Source organism: Herpailurus yagouaroundi, unplaced genomic scaffold (genome assembly GCF_014898765.1).
Source record: "Herpailurus yagouaroundi ecotype Mexico unplaced genomic scaffold, PumYag 139, whole genome shotgun sequence".
NCBI lineage: Eukaryota > Metazoa > Chordata > Mammalia > Carnivora > Felidae > Herpailurus > Herpailurus yagouaroundi.
In genome coordinates, this window is record NW_024412394.1 from 15,777,258 (window position 1) to 15,795,913 (window position 18,656).

The window sequence follows — 18,656 nt, forward strand, 5'->3', positions numbered from 1 at the left end:
TACCATTTTAACATTTGTTAAAATTGGTCCCTCAGCCCTTGGACAGCTTTGGGTGCCCAGCTGCAGAAGGCTTTTCCTGGAGTTCACCTCCCTGTTTGACTGCCAGAAAGCCATGCAGGGCCTGAAGGGTCACAAGTTTGCCAACAGAGTGGTTGTCACAAAATACTGTGACCCCGACTCCTACCACCTCCCCCCCTCCCCAGGACTTCTGGTAGAAGTGGAGGGGGGAGGGTGGGGGCAGGGCTGTCCGGGGGCTGCTCCCCCCCCCCACTCCTCCCCTTTCCCCCTCTGAAGAAGTTGGGCAGAGGAGTGAAGCTGAATGACAGCTAGCAGCAACTTAAGTGGCAGCAATTAGGGTGGGGGTGAGGTGTGGGTGGGGAGGGGAATAGGGAAGTCTGCACACAGGCCCACACAGACACATGCATTCACAGACATAGAGGGAAGGGGTTAGGATGGGGAGGGGGTTCACAGCAGGGCGGTAGGACCCCCATAGCCCCTCCTCATAACAGCCTCTCCTCCCTTTTACTCTCTCCCTTTCCCCACTGTAGAAACATAGTGTGTTTATGATTTATGGGCAAACTATTTTGATAAACTTTTTTTTAATGTTTATTTATTTTTGAGAGAGAGAGAGAGAGCATGAGCAGGGGAGGGGCAGAGAGAGAGGGAGACACAGAATCTGAAGCAGGCTCCAGGCTCCAAGCTGTCAGCACAGAACCGTACGCTGGGCTTGAACCCACCAACTGTGAGATCGTGACTTGAACCAAAGTTGGACACTCTAGGCACCCCGCATAGCCAAACTATTTTGATTTTTTTTGTCCAACCCCCAGTGCCCTGCCTTCTCCCTAACTAGGTCCACAGCCCCCATTCTCTTGGCCTCTGGTTCTCTCCCCGGTGCCTACCCCCCTCTGTTTCTTATGTAGTTGATTCTGTCCTTAGTCTCCCTGACCGGTGCCCCAGCCCAGTGGCCTCCTCCCTTTCCTCTATGTGGCAATTTCATATTTCCTAAGATGAATTTGCTTGTTAAACATTTTGTTGTATTTTACTTTTAAAAAATTGCATTTAAGAGTAAATATTAATTCCAGGGAACAATGATCACTTTAGAAGCATTCAGTTCAAGCCAATGGTAGTTACTAAGCATTGCCAATGAACCTGAGCCAAAACTGTGACAAATAAGAAAAAGCAGTTTAAAGCTTTGAGAATAGTAATGGAGTTAGGAGCATGACAAATTAGAATATTCTCTGAGGCCACAGATGTCAATTTCTAGTTTCAAGGGAACTCTTCATGTGCTGCTTCTATCCATATGAGTGATAATATTTTATAACCATAAAGGTACACAATGGAAACATTAAGACACCTTGATTCACATTTGATCAGGCTGCAGCAGGTGGGATGAGAGTGGAGCTCAAGATTCATCCTAGACTTTAAGGAAATTTTGACCTGACATGTCCTGTATTTAGAGAAATAATGTATTTAGAATGTATTTGGAGAAAGAATGTTCAGATTCAAAGTTTATTCAATATTCTAGTAAGGGGCGACTGGGTGGCTCAGTTGGTTAAGCCACCAACTGTTGATTTCAGCTCAGCTCATGATCTCATGGTTTGTGGTTTCAAGCCCTACATCTTTGGGCTCAGCAATGACAATGCAGAGCCTTCTTAAGATTCTCTTTCTCTCTCCCTTTCCACCCCTCCCCTGCTTAAGCTCTTGCACCTGGTCTCTCTCTCTCTCTCAAAATAAATAAACTTAAAAATTTTTTTAAGTTTAAAATTTTAAAGTTAAAAAAATTTTAAAGTACTTAAAAATACTCTAGTAAAATCATTCTTCCTGTTATGATATGTATTATGATCTACTTTATTATGATCTGATTTCATGGGGCCACTCAAAAGATAATTTTGCAACATCAAAAAATTTCCAAGGCCATTTAGAGGGAGCAAAGTCATCTAATTAATGGGCCATTGCTGATTCTGTTCCTTTTTAGTAACAGAATAAAGTATTATATCAGCTGCTGAAATTTTTGGTATATTTTATCATTGTACGTGTGTATGTGTGTGTGGGGTTGTGTCTAGCCTAGGGTAGGTGAGTTGTTCCCACAGGTTAAGATAATTGATGACTTAAATTAATACATGAGTGTTTTGTTGCATGAATATGAGCAAGAGTTTGAAGTCAAAGTCTAAACAGACAGGGCCCTTTGTTGATTTTTACCTGACACACTGGGATAAGTTATTCTCTCCTACCCCAATAATGAGTTCCCTCAAAGCCCTCCAAATAATGTAAGTTTAGGTTTAGCCATGTTTATCACCACTATTTATTTAGGCATCCATTTCCCCTGCTTGCTTGTATGTTCCTAAGGCAGGAACCAGTAGTGAATGCCATTGTACCCACAGATGTGGCACATTCGCAGCTACTAACTCCTAAGCTAGAAAGGATGTGCATGTGAAATATTAACAGTGACCAACCTCTGCTTTACACTAAAGCATAAAATAACATCCTTGGATATTTCCTATTGACCCTCAAAAACCTGCTTAAGAGAATTTCATTTCAAAATACCTTGGATATTTCCTATTGACCCTCAAAAACCTGCTTAAGAGAATTTCATTTCAAAATACATAAAAATTTGGCCCCTGCGAAAGAAGTCATTATTTCCTCCTTCATATCCTATATTGCTTTGTATAGATATAAATCCTACTGAAGACGTGTCTTTGTCGTTATTGTTTTTAAATGAGTTTCAAGAGAGCTTTTATTAGGTAACAGGAAATATGAAGAGTGTTGAACATAAAATAGATCTAACATGGTATCTATCTATTGATCCTTAAAAAGTTTATTTCGATAGACTATATGACATAAATAATAAAATAATTACATATAAATCAGTTACATTGTAACTAAAATGATAGGTGGATTCTGCTAGATATACAAAAAAACAAAGGGTGAATTCTTGATTGAGGCTAGGAAAACTTTGTAAAAGATGGTCTGGATTGGGGTTATAAAGGATGATAAGTGTTTTCTAGCATTCTTGAGAAGGGGCAGAAAGTACGTAGAGAATCTGATTAGCTAACGGTTAGTGGTACAAAAAAGCAAAATCTCTCTCCTTTAAATAATTTCAAAAATGAAGACCAGGAGATGGACCAGAGAGATAACAGAGGAGCAGTAAGGACCATGAAAAAATCTTTAGGAAAGAGACTGGGGAGAAAGCAAACTTTTTGACTGAAGACCGAGGTGATGAGCAAATTATCTTCAGACTGAAAATTAATTGTGGTAATATAATGACTGTATTTCTGAATGCCGTGTGAGTTTTGACCTAGTGTCTGAACTCTTTGATCTGAGGATCCCTAGCTGTTCTCGTAAAATCAGAGTTAACAAAGAATGCACAGACAGCAGTGACCAAACTTCACATCCAGACTTTTTCTGATCAGAAGATAGACACATTGTATAAGCACCTACACACTAAGTACTTAAGAGAATGATTCATCCTGTTCTTAGGATTATTAAAGGGCAACAGTGTATTAGAAATAATTAGAGAAGCTTAGGGGTGCCTGGGTGGCTCAGTCAGTTGAGCATCTGACTTTGGCTCAGGTCATGATCTCGCGGTTTGTAGGCTCGAGCCCTGCATTGGGCTCTGTGCTGACAGCTCAGAGCCTGGAACCTTCTTCAGATTCTGTGTCTCCCTCTCTCTGCCTCTCGGCTGCTCATACTCTGTCTTTCTCTCTCTTAAATAAATAAACATTTGACAATATATTATATTAAAAAAAGGAAGATGAAAAATTTTTTTAAAGGAATAGAACATCTTATTCTTTACGTACTAATTGTAAGACCATGAAAAAAATCGAAATACTTAATATCACTAGTAAAGTTTCTTTTTTTAAATTTAAAAATAGGTATAATTATTATCATACAGTAACTATGAAAATAAATGTGGTGAAGTATGTGAAGTTTTGCTAATGTGAGATTATGTAATATATAAATATATTGTTAATTTTCTGTGAAAATCACATTGTAATGAATTAAATAAAAGGAAATCAAAAAAGATATTTGGACAGCTTTTAAACCTGTGGATCATTGCTGTCAATAGAAATATAATTACAGTATCAAACTTATACAAAATTTTTTTTTGTTTATGTTGAGAGAGAGAGCGAGCAGAGGAGGGGCAGAGAGAGAGGGAGACAAAAAATCCCAAGCAGGCTCTGCTCTGTCAGCTCAGAGACCAACGCAGGGCTTGAACTTATGAACTGTGGTGAGATCATGACCTGAGCTGAAACGCAGTCAACCACTTAACTGACTGACCCACCCAGGTGCCCTGTATCAAACATAATATTAATTTCTGGGTGGCCACTTTGAAAAGGAAAAAAATAAACAGATCAAATAACATATTTATTTAATAGATTCAAAATATTATGCTTTCATCATGCAGTCAATTTTAAAATTATTAATGAAACATTTTGACTCTTTTTTTTACTAAGTATTGAATTCTCCATGTGTTTATGCAGATCTCAGTCCCGATCATCTGTATTTCTAGTGTTCAATACCCTCACGTGGCTAGAGGCTACAGCTCGTCATCACAGCCTTAAAATTAACTGTGTTAAGTACTCGAGCAACAGATGAGTACTCTGTGATGTACCAGACACTGCAGTACTTTTCAGTTTTGCAAACTGATCTAATAGCTTGCTATTCCTCAGAGTTGCTTCAATCGTTCTGAAAATATTTTTAAACTTGACCGTACCTGTCCATTTGCAGGAAAGAATGGAAGCAACACAAGAGCCAGGAACAGCAACTCCAGGAATAAGGCCATGGCTGGGGGAGAAAAAAAGAAAAAAAAAAACAAAAACAAAAACACAAAGGGAACAAAGACCTGCATTAGAATGTTTAGTGCATGAACTTCTGAGGAATATAGGAAAACAAAACAAAACAAAACAAAACAATGTAATGATCTCAGTTATTCCACGTTCATTAATAATATAACAAGAGAAGATTTGTTACAAGATGCCAATAGAATGATAATGGATTCACCCAGAAGCAACCCTTCATAGGATGTAAAGAACAAAAGGAGGTACTCGGTTGAAGCCTTTGAAGTACACCTATAAATGTGAAGTGCATCTACATACTACCCTATTTTACCCTAGTTCCACAGTCTTGTCTATGTAGCTCTTCCCTTCGGATTCTAGGAATGGCTTCTTCACATTGCCTACTGAGGAGAAGTATTAGCTCCCAACTGTTAGCAATACTGGGATACCACTGGAATAGTCCTTGCTGGTTTCCTTAAATCCTTCTTAATCCTTCATAAATATACCCTCATTAAGATCTCTTCAAATTACTAGTTATCATGTGCCATTTCTTTCCTGCCATGAATCTGGCTCATGTATTTGACATTACTAGAACCCTAGGTAAATCCACTGAGAAGGAAGTGCTTTTCTTTAGTACTTTCAACTACACCAATGTAGCCAGTGTCCTCATTCATTCCCATTCAAACCTTTCACTATTACAATGCCTCAAATTCTAAAAAAGGCAACATTCTCCTTCTGTATCTAAAAGCAGAAGGTAGATTTCTCACTTTTAAGATTAAATTACAATCTGTACTGATGCCCTTAATAGGTTCACATCCTTTGCCTCACTAATTTAACTTCTTGGAATCCTGAAGAAATAATAATGTATACTGGAAAAACTTTAGGCATACATTTTTATTACATTAATATTTATAAGTATAAAAACCTTACAATTTACTACATGCTCAATAGCAGGGAGATAAAATGCCCAAAAAAATTAGAATACATTCTCTTGTTGGAGTATATTAGACATAAAAGTTATGTCTCTGATGGTGTTATAACAAAAACAATGCTTATGCTTCAAAGTTAAAAAATGGTATATGGGAAATTCTTAGCTTCTGTTATGGATGAATGTTTGTGCCCTCCCAAAATTCATATGTGGAAGCCATCGTGGCTATATTTGTATTTGGGTTTCTAAGAAAGTAGTTAAGATTAAATGAGGTGATAAGAATGAACCCTGATCCAATGAGGTTAGCATACATATAGGGAGAGATACCAGAGTCCTCTCCCCACCCCCCCTTCCTCTCTCTCATCTTCACACATACAAGAAGATTCTATGTGAGAACACAGTGAGAAGGTGGCTGTCTGCCAGTCAAGAAGAGAAGTCTCACCAGAAATTGACTATACTGTCACCTTGGTCTCAGACTTTGAACCTCCATAACTGTGAGAAAACAAATTTCTGTTGTTGAAGCCACCCAGTCTGTGGTATTTTGTTATGGCAGCCCAAGAAGTCTCACACACATTCCCATATTTGGTATTTGAGGGTTAGGTTATTTCTGAGTGAGTTTGAAGGTCCATAAAATATGGTAATTTGAAATCTTCTGGAGCTACAGATTTGCATTCAGGTGCCCATGTGTGAGCAAGACACTGAGAGATCTGGTTACCTCTGACTCCCATTCAGCATCCATATCTCAATGAGCCTTGCTTTGCTCATGGATCTATGACAAAAAGCATGTCACAGGTATTTTGGAGTAGTTTTAAGGTAAGAGAAGAAATTTTATTGCATGGTCATATTGACAATCTTGATATTAGGGAGATTTGGGAATGTTTACATTATTACTCTCCTGAAGTAACAGAAATAGGATCTCATCCCCTTCTCCCACAAAATAATTATCAGACAAAGAACAAATGAGATTAAACAGAAATACAAGAGAATTAGTTTATCTTCACGTGGTGAGACATTCTCTTTTGCATTTTCTATAATAAGTCTGTTACTGTAATTACTGTAATTAGAAAAAGAAGAAGATTATTAACTCTTTGGAAAGTGTGTCTGACTTTGTCAAGCCTATTAGTTGTTAGTTCTTTTCAAGCCTATTAGTTGTTAGCAACCTGGTGTAGCTAACAGTTTAGGCATTATGACAATCATGTAAGAGAACAGAGGCACAGAAGTATAAGTGACCTCCCAACAGCACCATTGCCAGTTGGAGTGTAGCTGGGACAGAACCCAAGATTTCTTTTAGCCTCAATATCTATTTCCCACTAAACTGTATTATACTTTTTGGAGGCCTGGGGTTCCTGGTAAGAATGAAAGCATTTAATGAATCTTCTGCCTTGACAAAAAATATTCGTGCATTACTATAAAGCTTTTCCTGGCTGTTAAATAGCTGGTAGATTACTAAACACATTTGAAAGATTAGAAAAAAAAATACACAATATTAACAAGTTGATCCTCTACTATTTTCCCTCAAATGTGAAATAAAACTCCTAAAACTTAAAGAGCTCAAGTAATTTTCTTAGGATATGCATCTCGTGTTGAAAATATGCCTCATTATGATAAGCTTTAGATATGTAACTTTGTTAAAATAATGGAGAAGTTTGTTGGCATTTTAATGAAGTATTTTTTTTATTTAATGAAGTATTTATTTAATAATATTTTTTAAATACTTAGAACAGGAAGGGAGAGAATTAGAATGAAAATCATAAAATTAGCAGCATATTCCTGCAAGAGAGTTCTATGAGGGATACAAATTATGCAGGTGTTCCTACAGATTTTTGGAAATGTAAACTCTTCTATCCCATTAAAATATCACTTACAGAAGTAAGAAAAAGTTGATTTTGCTTATACCGTAATTATTAGGTGGAACAGAGGAAGAGGTAGGAGAATAAAATGAAAATTTGAAGACAGAAAAGAAAGATTATGGAAAGAAAAATTAACTTAAATTCTGTATAAAGCAAATACATAAACTTAGTGTCCAAAAAAACATTGTTCATTTCTCGGAGATACCTGGTCCCTATTGAACAAACCTGAACACCTAAAGTTTGCACCTGGTATTGTGATAATGGAAAGGGTGCACAATAGATGTTAAGAAGTCTGGGGTTTATTGTCATTAATCCTGTTGTAACTAGTTATATGAAATTGAAAATCTTTTTCAAGCTGGACTATGGTGACATAGGATCACTTCATATGGTTCTTGTTAATAGGGAGATAAGTAATGTTAGAGTAAAGGATGCCTGTGCCCTCAGGTGGAGGTGTACCCAGCAGAAATCTCTCAGCTTGTTGGCACTTCAATTGATTGGCTGAAGCCTCCGATTAGACTACACCACAGTTTGACCTCTATCTTGGAGCAATCTTGCTTCCCTTCCCTCCCTTCATAGGGAATTGATCCCAAATGTATTTTTTGACCTCCTGTGTCTCAGATTTTGTTACCATTACCTGGGGAACCCAACCTGGTAGGTACATTATTCATTAGATAATCTTTTTCTCATAACTCTCCTTATGAGGGGTTCCTTGTTTATACCTCATTATCCTTTGATCATATGCCCTTTATGTCTTTGGTCATGTTAATTCTTAACCTGAATTTTAACCATATCCTTCAAGAATGTGAACATTTCTAAGTTCTTTCCAAAGAAACTCACAGGCTAACTCCAAAAACACCGATCTTGTCTCTGGATGGGAACATTTAAAGCCCACCCAGTCAATTTGTATTTTATTCAGTTTTTCTGATTTATATTAATATTCTATTTTCTCTCAATTTCTTTACATTTGACTTCCCCCCCATATCTACATTGTGAGTAGCTATGGCAAAAGATGGTTCACTCTGTATTTGGTCAGAGAGGGAGCTGCAGAAGCTTACAAAGTCTCCAGGGGACTCACTCTTACACTAGTGTCCTTGGGCCATGCACATCCCTTTGTCATGGCCTCAGGTGGGCCTCCTAGAAAATTTGAAAGCAAAAGAGGAAAATAGACCCTCCCTTTTTTTTCCAAGTCAATGGCAATCAGTTATTCCACATTCTATCCATGATAGCATGCTAGATATTGTTGAGCATGGTCAAGGAAAAAGGACAGGATTCTTGCCAGCCCTGTCTTAGCATATTGTTAGGGGAGCCCATAATTCTAATGCCCACAGTGTGAGCTGGTTGGACTTTCCCATGTGTGCAAAAGTGAAAGGTAAAGTTTTATTGTCTTTTGCCTAGACCCATTTTGGGACTTTTGGAGAAGGAAAGGGAAGAATCTAGCATAGAGCAAGGCTCTGGAAATAAATATTTCAGATGTTTTGTATTCAGATATTCAGATATATTGTAAGACCAATGCATTTAGCTCCACCTCACCTCTTGCCCCCAGGGCCTCCCTAAATAGCAGGTGCAGATAGGATACGTTTTATTTGCATTTCCATTTGGTAGAGTCATACAGAAAACATTAGAAAGAATTAGGAGGGGTGCCTAGGTGGATCAGTCAGTTAAGCCTCTGACTTTGGCTCAGGTCATGATTTCACTATCTGTGAGTTTCAGCCATGCTTTGGGCTCTATGCTATCAGTTTAAAGCCTGGAACCTGCTTCAAGAATCTGTGTCTCCCTCTCTCCCTGCCCCTCCCCCGCTCACACTCTGTCTCTCTCTTTCTCTCAAAAGTAAGCAAAGATTTTTAAAAAAATTAGGAAAGTAATAGAGTCTTCTTGTTATTCACTTGCATATAGACAATTTTTAAATGTGCGTCATGATATATCTCCTCGACTATTTCCTTGGGAACAAACTTTAGATTCTTTCTAAATCGTTGCCCTCAAAAGAGTTATTTTGCAGGGCGCCTGGGTGGCGCAGTCGGTTAAGCGTCCGACCTCAGCCAGGTCACGATCTCGCGGTCCGTGAGTTCGAGCCCCGAGTCGGGCTCTGGGCTGATGGCTCAGAGCCTGGAGCCTGTTTCCGATTCTGTGTCTCCCTCTCTCTCTGCCCCTCCCCCGTTCATGCTCTGTCTCTCTCTGTCCCAAAAATAAATAAACGTTGGAAAAAAAAAATTAAAAAAAAAAGTTATTTTGCTACATGCAATTCACCAAGTCTCTCTTCTTATACAGTTTTCTGCTCTGCCATTCATAATTTTCCTTTTCAAGAGATTAGTAATTTCTCAAGAGTGTGACTAGGGAAAAGTCAAAGGGATTCAAAGATTTACAAATCCAAGTGTTGATGATTTACTGCTAACTATATGCAGCGGAGCAAATTGTGTCTTTCTAAAGCATAAATTTATATACATAATTAAATTATAGCATATAGCTTCTTCTTTACATTGGTGTTAGGAGCACCCCTAAGTTTGAAATACTCACTTGAAAAAAATAAGTTGTTTTCTCTAATGACATGATATCACTGCTTACTAATTAACGAAAAACATAAACTTACAAAAATTATATAGCCATACCTTGCCTTAAAAGTCCATTTTATGGAAATAAGGATTTTCAAATTAGACACTAGGGAGAATTTGTTTAGTTCCTAAGAGAAGAATTCATAAAAGGTTGATTTAACAAGCAAGCTTTTCAGGGTGCCTGCGTGGCTCAGTAGATTGAGCGTCTGACTCTTGATTTTGGCTCAGGTCATGTGGGATTGAGCCCTGTATCAGGCTTCTTCCTGAGCATGGAGCCTGGAGCCTGCTTAGGATTCTCTCTCTCTCTCTCTCTCTCTCTCTCTCTCTCTCTCTCTAGCTCTCTCTTTCTATGCACCTCTCCCCCACTGGCATTCTATTTCTCCCTAAAATTATGTATAGGGTCAATTGGGTGGCTCAGTAGATTAAGTGTCTGACTTCAACTCAGGTCACAGTCTCACGGTTTGTGAGTTGGAGCCCTGCATTGTGCTCTGAGCTGACAGTGCAGAGCCTGCTTGGGATTCTGTCTCCTTCCTTCTCTGTCCCTCCCCCATTCACACATGCATTCTCTCTCTCTCAAGACAATTAAAAAATTTTTTTAGGGGCGCCTGGGTGGCGCAGTTGGTTAAGCGTCCAACTTCAGCCAGGTCACGATCTCGCGGTCTGTGAGTTCGAGCCCTGCGTCAGGCTCTGGGCTGATGGCTCGGAGCCTGGAGCCTGTTTCCGATTCTGTGTCTCCCTCTCTCTCTGCCCCTCCCCCATTCATGCTCTGTCTCTCTCTGTCCCAAAAATAAATAAATGTTGAAAAAAAAATTTTTTTTTAATTTTTTTAAAATAAAATAAAATTATGTATGTATGTATGAATGAATGAATGAATAAATAAATAAAGTAAGCATTTAGGCTTCTATTCTAGTTAGGCTGTAAAAATAGGCAGGCTTTGTATTATCACCCTGACATGAACTCTGGAGGAATGATGGAAGAAATGATATAGTGAGAAAATCTGGTGCCATTTGAGACAACATGGATGCATCTAGACAGTACTATACTAAGTGAAATAAGTCAGACTGAGGGAGACAGTCTACTCATAAATGGAATTTAAAAGAAGAAGACGAAGAAGAAGAAACAAACAGCAAAATCAGAACTATAAATATAGAGAACAAACTGATGGTTGCCAAAGGGAAGGGATGCAGAGGGGGCAAAATGGGTGAAGGGGAGAGGGAAATACAGGTCTCTTGTTACAGAATGAGTAAGTCATGGGAATAAAAAGCAAAGCATAAGGAAAATAGTGATACTGTAAGAGTGATGTAATGGGACACATGGTAGCTTATACTTGAGGTAAACATAATATAATATGTAATCTTGTCAAATCATTAAGTTGTACATCTGAGACTAATATAACATTGTGTATCAACTATACTCAAATAAAAACAAATTTCAAAAAAATCCATGATCAAGTAAGTTTTATATCAGGACTGTAAGAATAATTCAAAATTAGAAAATATATTGGTCAAATTCATCACATTAATGGACTAAAGAAAAATCATGTGGCAAAATATGTTATTAAATTCAACCCCTAGTTATAGTTAAAAATAAGAACAAAGATGAGAGATTATGAATTTGGTAATGGAAATATTGCTAAATATCTCTAGCAAATATTGTAGTTATTGGAGAAACTCTAGGTGCATTCATTTAATATTGAGAACAACAACAACAAAAAAGGAATGACTAATGTCATTGGTATTGTTCAACATCATATTAGAGAGGTCTGTATCAAAGTCATAAGAAAAAAAGTACATATTTGTAAGTCTTGAAAGGAAGAGGTAATATTAGTGTTATTTTTAAATGATATGGCCAATTATCTGGAGAATGCACCATAATGAAAAGTTTGTAAGATGTAATAGTCAAGCTATAAAAAATACCATTGCCGGGGCGCCTGGGTGGCGCAGTCGGTTAAGCGTCCGACTTCAGCCAGGTCACGATCTCGCGGTCCGTGAGTTCAAGCCCCGCGTCGGGCTCTGGGCTGATGGCTCCGAGCCTGGAGCCTGTTTCCGATTCTGTGTCTCCCTCTCTCTCTGCCCCTCCCCCATTCATGCTCTGTCTCTCTCTGTCCCAAAAATAAATAAACGTTGAAAAAAAAAATACCATTGCCATAAACTAGCAACACTCAACTAGAAAATAAGATTAAAAAGAAATATACAACTCATAGCACGAAAAATAGGGGCTCCTGGGTGGCTCAGTCCGTTAAGTGTCCAGCTTTGGTTTAGGCCATGGTCTCACAGTTCATGAGACCAAGTCCCACATGGGGCTCTTCACTGACAGTGTGGAGCTGGCTTGGAATTCTCTCTCTCACTCTCTACCTGCCCCTCCCCTGCTCGTGTTCTCTCTCACCTCAAAATAAATAAATAAACTTAAAAAAAATAGTACAAAAAATATAAAGCTTATTTACGATATAACCAAGAATTAGAAAAAAAATGTTTGGAGACTACTTTTAAACTCTAGTAAAGGACACAAAAGAAGATATGCATAAATTAAGAGATTTTCATTCTATTATAGGATGTGTTAATATAATAAAGTTATCAATCCTAATTAAATTAATATGAAAATTCTTTGTAATCCTAGTAAAAATTCATTAGAATTGGCCTATGAATAACTGAATATACTTTTTAATAAGAAGAATTAATTTGGTAATCTTTTCATATTAGTTATTAAAATAGGCTCCAAACTTGTTTTGACAAAATTTGGATGTTGTATTAGGAAGAGAAAAATGGGCCAATGAAAGTGAATAGAAAATTTAAGAGACAGACAAAACAAGGTAGCATAGAAAAGCATTAGAGGAAGAACAGATTATCTAGCATGTGACTTTGGGGAAATTACCTTGCTATATGGGGAAAATTTTAAAGAAGCAAAAAAACCAGATCCTTATTAATCATTACCTATGAAAGGAAATACAGAAGGATTAAATTTATAAATAGATGAAATGTTTTACATGCATGTTTTCAGGACCATATCCCTTTGCCTTAAGTGAACTATAGGATCATGCCATTATATGGTGACCTGTGTTTTGTGTGAAGCACTGTGCCACTCTTTATGGGCCCGTTAAAACTCCTAACAGTCTAGATAGTAGATTACATGACTCAATACCCTAGTTTACAGATCTTCAGTCCCAGGATCAGAGATTTAATAATGAAATGCCATATGCTTGCATGCAAAAGAACCAGAGGGTAAGTGCAGACAGTTTGGCCTCAAAGCCCTAGCTCCTGAAAGGAGGGGATGAAAACGTTTCAAACATTTAGACCAGAAAAAAATGTCATTAAAAGCATCAACACACGTATGTATAATGTGTGCTTTGTGGGTACAGACACATCTGCATACCATTCACAGCACAGGAAAGTATTTTATGCAATCTTTTTGAACTTTAGATGTCACATTTAATCTTCATTCTGGTCACTTTCTTTATCTCAGCCACTTGTCTGCACTACAGAAAGCAGCCTATGACACCGTAAAAAGTTTGCCAAACTTCTAGACATCATCATCTAGGAAATCTGCAAAGATACCTAAATAACAGTAGCTGCCTTGACAGTTCCCAAAAGCAAGTTTTTTTTTTTCTTTTCCACATTTTTTCCTTTCCCTTACTTGAATTTACTAAACAGCATCACTGGAATTATTAGCACTATCTGATTTAGACATTACTTTAGAGGTCTGACACCCTTCCTCCTAATTTGCCTCTTCCTCTTACAAGCCTGAGCTCTATTCAGGAGTTCCAAATGACCTCACGACACGTCATTATAGAGTAGTTCCTGCATTTGCAACTTGTCATCGGTTTAATTTCCTTTGATGCTCCTCCAGAAGGTGAGTCACACAGAAGCAGGTGTAGATTTTGGTTTTAATTGACAAAAGACGCAACACCGGATCTTCTCTGGCAACAGTATAAATCCTTCCTAAACTCCCTGGATGGCAGTTTAGCCATAGAGGAGAACATTAATAAAATATTTTTGCAAATAAAATCTTAGCTCTGCAGGATAAATAACTCCTTAAATGTTGTAATTAGGTACCATTTCTTATTTGCCAGAAAAAGTTCTTTGTTGAAACTGCTTTCTTATATAAAATATACAGAGCAGATACTATATTTGCTTATGTAGATTAACTTTTGATCAGAAAACTTATAAGTCTTTTGTTTTCTTTTTGATTTGAGGGAATTTCACGAGGGAAATTGTATGTTATGCTGATAATCATTCAGGATATTTTTTTTTATCTCTATTTCAGTGCTATAATTTTGTTTTGATAGATTTAAAATTATTAGCAATAGCTTCTGATCCTTACTTTAATATAGTCTGTATCAATGACATAGCTATATATGTGGATATGAGTGAAATTATTAATATGGAAGTATGTGACACATATCTCTTTATTCATTTTTCCTTGAAAGGAAGTTCTGGTATAATTGTTTCCAAAAGTCATAAACGTGGAAATTATATTACCTATTTTAGAATGAAAAGTAAAATTTAATTTAAATATTAAATTCGCTAAAAGTGCTTTTGGAATAATAGAGCTACATAGTATTTTCTCAGCTTAAGAAAGAGTATAAAAATTAAGCCCATTACTCTCAATAAAAGTGATTAAGTTTTGAAAAATCATAGATTCTTTTACAATATATGATTTGCCACTGAAAAAGCATCAATGTATTTGCATCATAAAATGTTCACCTTAAAATAAATACATTACTTACTGCTGATTCTCAGAGCTGGCTGAAACATCTGCTTTATCTGTAGGGAGAAGGAAGGTGGAGAAAAAGAGGTTAGAGCAGTATATATACATTACACTTATTTCCTGTTTTGGGCCAATTACGGTTGCGCAAGTGAATCTAAGTCAACAGGTCTGAAACAGGATTTGTCATACCAATAGTTTCAAATTTCACTGCTGATTGTTTAACTGAAGTTTTGGCAATGTCTTGTCATTCTCCACATGGCTTTTTTTTTTTTTTTTTTGAATGGCTTTTCTTCAGCTCAGGTGATGTCCTTAGATGTCTCCTTTGGTGTGCATTTATTTTCAGTGCCTGTTTAGTTCCTAGAAGTGAATTCTCTGTAGACCTTGGGTGGAGGTTATTTAATGTTTCCATATGTCCAGAGGTAGGCAGGTTGAAGAGCTTATGCACAGCTTTTTCTTCTATGGAGCTGGGAAATGCAAAAACATTTGCAAAAGCAAATGCCTTTCTTCCAGATATTTCCCAGGATGCTGGATGAGTCCATAAGCTGACACATTTGCTTACTGGGAGCTGTGATGTGTCCAGTACTGTGGGAAATGCTTACATAAACTGAATGCAGATACATGTTCTTATGCATGCATTTCTGCAAGTAAACCTAACATTGTTCAGTGGGAGGGCTAGGAGGTCATTCTTTAGTTTATTGGCAGGACTTGATTTGTACAGGATATCTAAAGTTAATATTGGATTTACTGTAATTATTTTTAGAGTGTTTAATTTGTTTATTGGATATATATCAGAACTTGGTCTATTCTCTAATGGAAAGAATGACCTAGAAAACTTGATTTAGGGAATGCAGGAAGGGATGAAGGGGGTGCCTCACACAGCTTCATTTTACTGTCTTCTAAAGCAAATTTATGCCCGTCAGGCCTGGCCCTGGAACATGAAGCTAGGTCAACATTAAACCAATTTGTCACATGTAGTTTGTAGTTTTCTGACTTGAAAAATTTTAAGGCAGAATGATTTTATCTCCTTTGAAAAGTTTTAGTCCTTTAAAATGGATAATGAAATGCATTCTAATTCTAATTGGATAAACTTGCTGCTTTTAAAAAATGAGTTTAGTTGTAACTGTGTGTTGTATGTAGATGTTGTGCGGGTGTCCCCATTTCTCTGCATGTCCTCAGGAGGGTTTGGCTCCAAAACATTTTTTAATTTTTTTTTTAACGTTTATTTATTTTTGAGACAGAGAGAGACACAGCATGAATGGGGGAGGGGCAGAGAGAGAGGGAGACACAGAATCGGAAGCAGGCTCCAGGCTCTGAGCCATCAGCCCATAGCCCGACGCGGGGCTCGAACCCGCGGACCGCGAGATCGTGACCTGAGCTGAAGTCGGACGCTCAACCGACTGAGCCACCCAGGCGCCCCTCCAAAACATTTTTTAAACCTCGTTCTCGATTTCCTGATTTTCCAGTTCTGGATTTCTTCTTAGCAAATAATATTAGAAGTCCGGACAAAGTACGTGGTGATGTGAGGGGCCCACCCAGAAGGAATATCAGCCAGTGTATCTTTTTAATTTTAATTTTTTGAAGCTTATTTATTTTGAGCGAGCCGGGGATAGGGAGACGGAGAATCCCAAGCAGGCTCCAGGCTGTCAGCACTGAGCCCGACGTGGGGCTCGAACTTACAAATCGTGAGATCATGACCTGAGCTGAAAACCAAGAGTCAGATGCTTAGCTGACTGAGCCACCCACGCACCCCAGCCAATGTATCTCAAGCAATGGCTCAGATCCTGTACTCTGGCTCAGATGGCCAAAGCTAAGGCAGGGCTTCGGGACCAGGTGTGTATACCAGTGTTCCCCAGTGTCCAGGCCATACCTGCCCTGTGGTGCAGCCCCATCCAGGCATATGGTTTTGAGAAAATTCTCCTTTTCTGCTACATTCCTGATGGGGAGGTGGTGGTTTCAGGTATTATGTGCAGCTCACTGGACAAATGGAGATGCTTGCTATTTGGGTCCAGTCTTGTTCACTGTCAAGACTGACAAAGTAATTTGAGATACACTGTCAGCTCTGACGTTTGCTACACTTTGTTGCTTGTTATAACCTCAATACTAGAGTAAGTTGTAGGCCTTTAAATTCAGGGAAAACAAGGTCAAGAGTTACTGGAATGTTAAAACAAGAGATTGGTTCAGGGTGACACATGGTAAAAGCATGTCATTGACCATGTTTCCTTCTCTTCCAGGCTTGGTACATTGTGACCTGTGCCTTGGGAATCTATCATCTAAATCTTTTCACAATCTCCCTTTCTCCAAAAGTGGATCCTTTCTTAATGGAAGATTCAAGTAGAGAATCTGTCCACTTGGCTCTGTTAGTTGGGGGAGGGTTATACTTTCGTATAATTCACAGGATTGCCCTTTTCTTCTCTAGAAACATTTAAAATCCAAACTTTTGAAACTGTCCTCTTCATGTTTAAAATGTAGCTAGAATTTTGGTGATAGTCATAAATTTGTGTGTGGAATGACTCAGTAAGCCCTCTTCACAACCACATAAGGTGAGCACTCCTGTTAACCCCATTTTGCAGATGAGAAACAAGGCACACAGAGTTATGGGACTTATCCAAGGTCACATGACAGGGCATGTGGGCCCAGGGATGGCTTTCTTTTGTAATAGCCACCTCTCTCTGAGTTCTGTCTACACTTCTCTGTTAGGTCCCCTTCCCACAGTGGTTTCAATGGGCAACTCCCTGTGACTAATGGACTCCACTGGGATCCTGACTGCTGACAGGAGGGCCCTGTAGAGGGTGGCATTCTCTCATTTCCCTGGATGATGGATTGAAAAATTCTTTGCTCACATTGCTCCTGGCCATAGTTGGGCCAGGTAAGAGGGCCCAGGTTCACACCTGACTGACCAGGCTGGAGGGGGAAGGGGAAAGGCACACAAAAAATGGGGAGTCAATCATCCCAGCCAGCACATCTGTTCCCACTGTTAAACCCAGAGTAGCCTCCTGCCCGTGGAATCCTCCTGGTGACAGAAAAGACACACTTCCTGTGTACAAGATGTCTTCTCAAGATTGTTCAAATTGTGCATGTGGATATCAAAATAAAATTGCTATTTCAGATTTAGCGCTTGTATATTTATTCTTTGGAGCTATTTTGCTGTTATAATTTATCCACATGTTTGACAGTCAATACTTTCACAATTCATTTTTTTAAATGGTTATTTATTTTTGAGAGAGAGAGTGGGCAGCAAGAGAGGGAGAGAGAGAATCCCAGGCAGGATCCTTGCTGTCAGCACAGAGTCTGACACGGAGCTCGATCCATCCCATGAAACAAGAGATCATGACCTGAGCCAAAACAAGAGTCAGACGCTTAACTGACTGAGCCACCCAGGTGCCCAATACTTGGATAAATCTTAACCAAATTATTCTGTTTGCAACTTGAGGCTTTTCAAGATTACTTATGTAATAGTAAAGCTAAGCTTAGTTTTGTGAACTATAGAGAGTTAAAATATTCAATAGTGATATTTATAAATGGAAGTACATAGCATATAACATAATGACAAAAGACCCCATAACTCATTAGTATTTTTAAGTTCCAAGTTCTTATGGTATTAACTTTTATTTTCTGGTTGTATAAAATTCATTATAACAGTGATCTACATTACATACTAAATTATCATCATTTGATTCTGTTCATCTGTGGAAGGCTTTATCTAATTGTCCCAGGCTTATTTCCATATCTCAAAAATGAAGAGAGTTAGACTAATAATTTCAGGTTCTCTCTACCTCCAAAATGTAATGATTCCAAATGCTGAATTTTTATAAATGAGGGAGTATAAACTAATAAATCACATACATAGCACTGG

The 18,656-nt window shown here is 38.2% G+C and overlaps 1 protein-coding gene and 1 long non-coding RNA gene across 2 annotated transcripts in view; one reads left to right on the forward strand and one right to left on the reverse strand.

Moving 5' to 3' along the window:
* LOC121029566 (uncharacterized) overlaps positions 1 to 4,801 on the forward strand; it is a 24,661-nt gene extending 19,860 nt beyond the window's left edge. The window contains exon 2 of the long non-coding RNA XR_005789772.1: positions 4,729 to 4,801. This is a non-coding gene — a long non-coding RNA (uncharacterized LOC121029566). The remainder of the gene's footprint in view (positions 1 to 4,728) is intronic.
* Positions 1 to 14,881, reverse strand: part of LOC121029564 (cysteine-rich secretory protein 2-like) — a 26,548-nt gene extending 11,667 nt beyond the window's left edge. The window contains exons 1-2 of the mRNA XM_040473740.1: positions 14,823 to 14,881; positions 4,715 to 4,785 (exon numbers count right to left, since the gene is read on the reverse strand). Coding sequence (XP_040329674.1) covers positions 4,715 to 4,785; positions 14,823 to 14,850 — 99 coding nt within the window. The 5' untranslated portion in view covers positions 14,851 to 14,881. The remainder of the gene's footprint in view (positions 1 to 4,714; positions 4,786 to 14,822) is intronic.
* Positions 14,882 to 18,656: the final 3,775 nt, after the last annotated feature.